The sequence below is a fragment of the Aplysia californica genome, unplaced genomic scaffold, assembly GCF_000002075.1.
Source record: "Aplysia californica isolate F4 #8 unplaced genomic scaffold, AplCal3.0 scaffold00022, whole genome shotgun sequence".
Classification (NCBI taxonomy): domain Eukaryota; kingdom Metazoa; phylum Mollusca; class Gastropoda; order Aplysiida; family Aplysiidae; genus Aplysia; species Aplysia californica.
This window is the reverse complement of record NW_004797292.1, coordinates 2059422-2060613: the sequence shown is the minus strand read 5'-3', so window position 1 is coordinate 2060613 and position 1192 is coordinate 2059422. Positions and strand designations below refer to the sequence as shown.

The 1192-nt window shown below is 39.8% G+C and overlaps 1 protein-coding gene across 1 annotated transcript in view; it reads left to right on the top strand.

Annotated features, from left to right (window-relative positions):
* The first annotated feature begins 401 nt into the window (after window positions 1-401).
* The window catches only part of LOC101852590 (putative sodium-coupled neutral amino acid transporter 11), a 27894-nt gene continuing 27103 nt past the window's right edge, over window positions 402-1192 (top strand). The window contains exon 1 of the mRNA XM_005090870.3: window positions 402-533. Within this exon, the coding sequence (XP_005090927.1) occupies window positions 402-533 (132 nt within the window). The remainder of the gene's footprint in view (window positions 534-1192) is intronic.

The following is a 1192-nucleotide window of genomic DNA, read 5'->3' as shown; positions in this document are numbered from 1 at the left end:
CTAGCTATAGCATATACTACAATCTGGTATTGATGAGCTGTTCCTGCCATTCTGTTAACCTGTTAAAAGCTCTTTAAAAAATGAGGCCTTAGTATTGTGCACGCTTAATGAACTCGCCTCATAATGTAATTCGGCAACATTTTTGGCGCAAAAGAGAGGCAACGAGATCTGAATCTTTCACAATTGTCTATGTCACTATGTTAAAAAGAAAATCTTGTAGTGAGTTTATGTTTCTAAAGTTCTTTTATTTACTTATTTATTTATTTATTTATCTTGTTATGTTATTTATCTATTTATTTATTGGGGGGGGGTTACAGAGGAGAAACAAAAGTAGAAAAAAATGCAAATTCAACTTGAAATTTTGGTGGTTTGGCACAGCTACGGCTATGTTTTGCGTACTAATGGAAGAAAAAAACCAGAAGAAAGGCCAGAAGACATTTCTCACGTGTGGCATTATTACTGGAACCAACCGCATGTTTATGGGAAAGAGAGCTGGTCTGGCTGCTGAGCTTATTGTCAAGCTTGCAAATCAGGCCGGCACATTGCAAAAAAATCGAAGAAATTTGAGAATTTATCAGGAAAATAAGCTTAAAAGGCAGACAGGAAAAGCCACGAAGAACGTAAAGCTTCATAATTTGTTTTTAAACTAGCTGTAAGCTAGAACAGACTTCATGATCCTATACATCCCCCCTCCTGCCATCCCTCCCCTTTCCGCCCTCCCGTGTGCTGTTGTGGGAAAAGAAAACCGGACCACATTGTCGAGATTGAATTCGAGCAGACAGCGCTGTGTGCCAAATTCTGTAATTCCATCTCTGAGACCATCGATCGATTTGTTCATGAACAACAGACCGCTTGTTGACGATAAATACTGAGTACAGGAATTTGTACCTCGTGCAAAGCATCGTAGAAAAAATGCTTATTGTTACTCGTAACGGGCGGAGGGAAAACTCGTAACAGACGGTTTATAACGGAGGATCCTGGCGGTGCACGAAGAAACCTGAGTGGCAAAGTGTTTAGAGGGAGAGAACAATACAACGCGCAATGACCACAACAAACAAGCTCAAGCCGATTTTCTCAGATTTGTTTTTCTTACATTATTATTCTTTGTTTGTGGTCTACACACACCCTGTCTTCTTCCTATTAGCAATTTTGTATCGATCTGGTCTACACGGAATTCTCTCTCTCTCTCTCT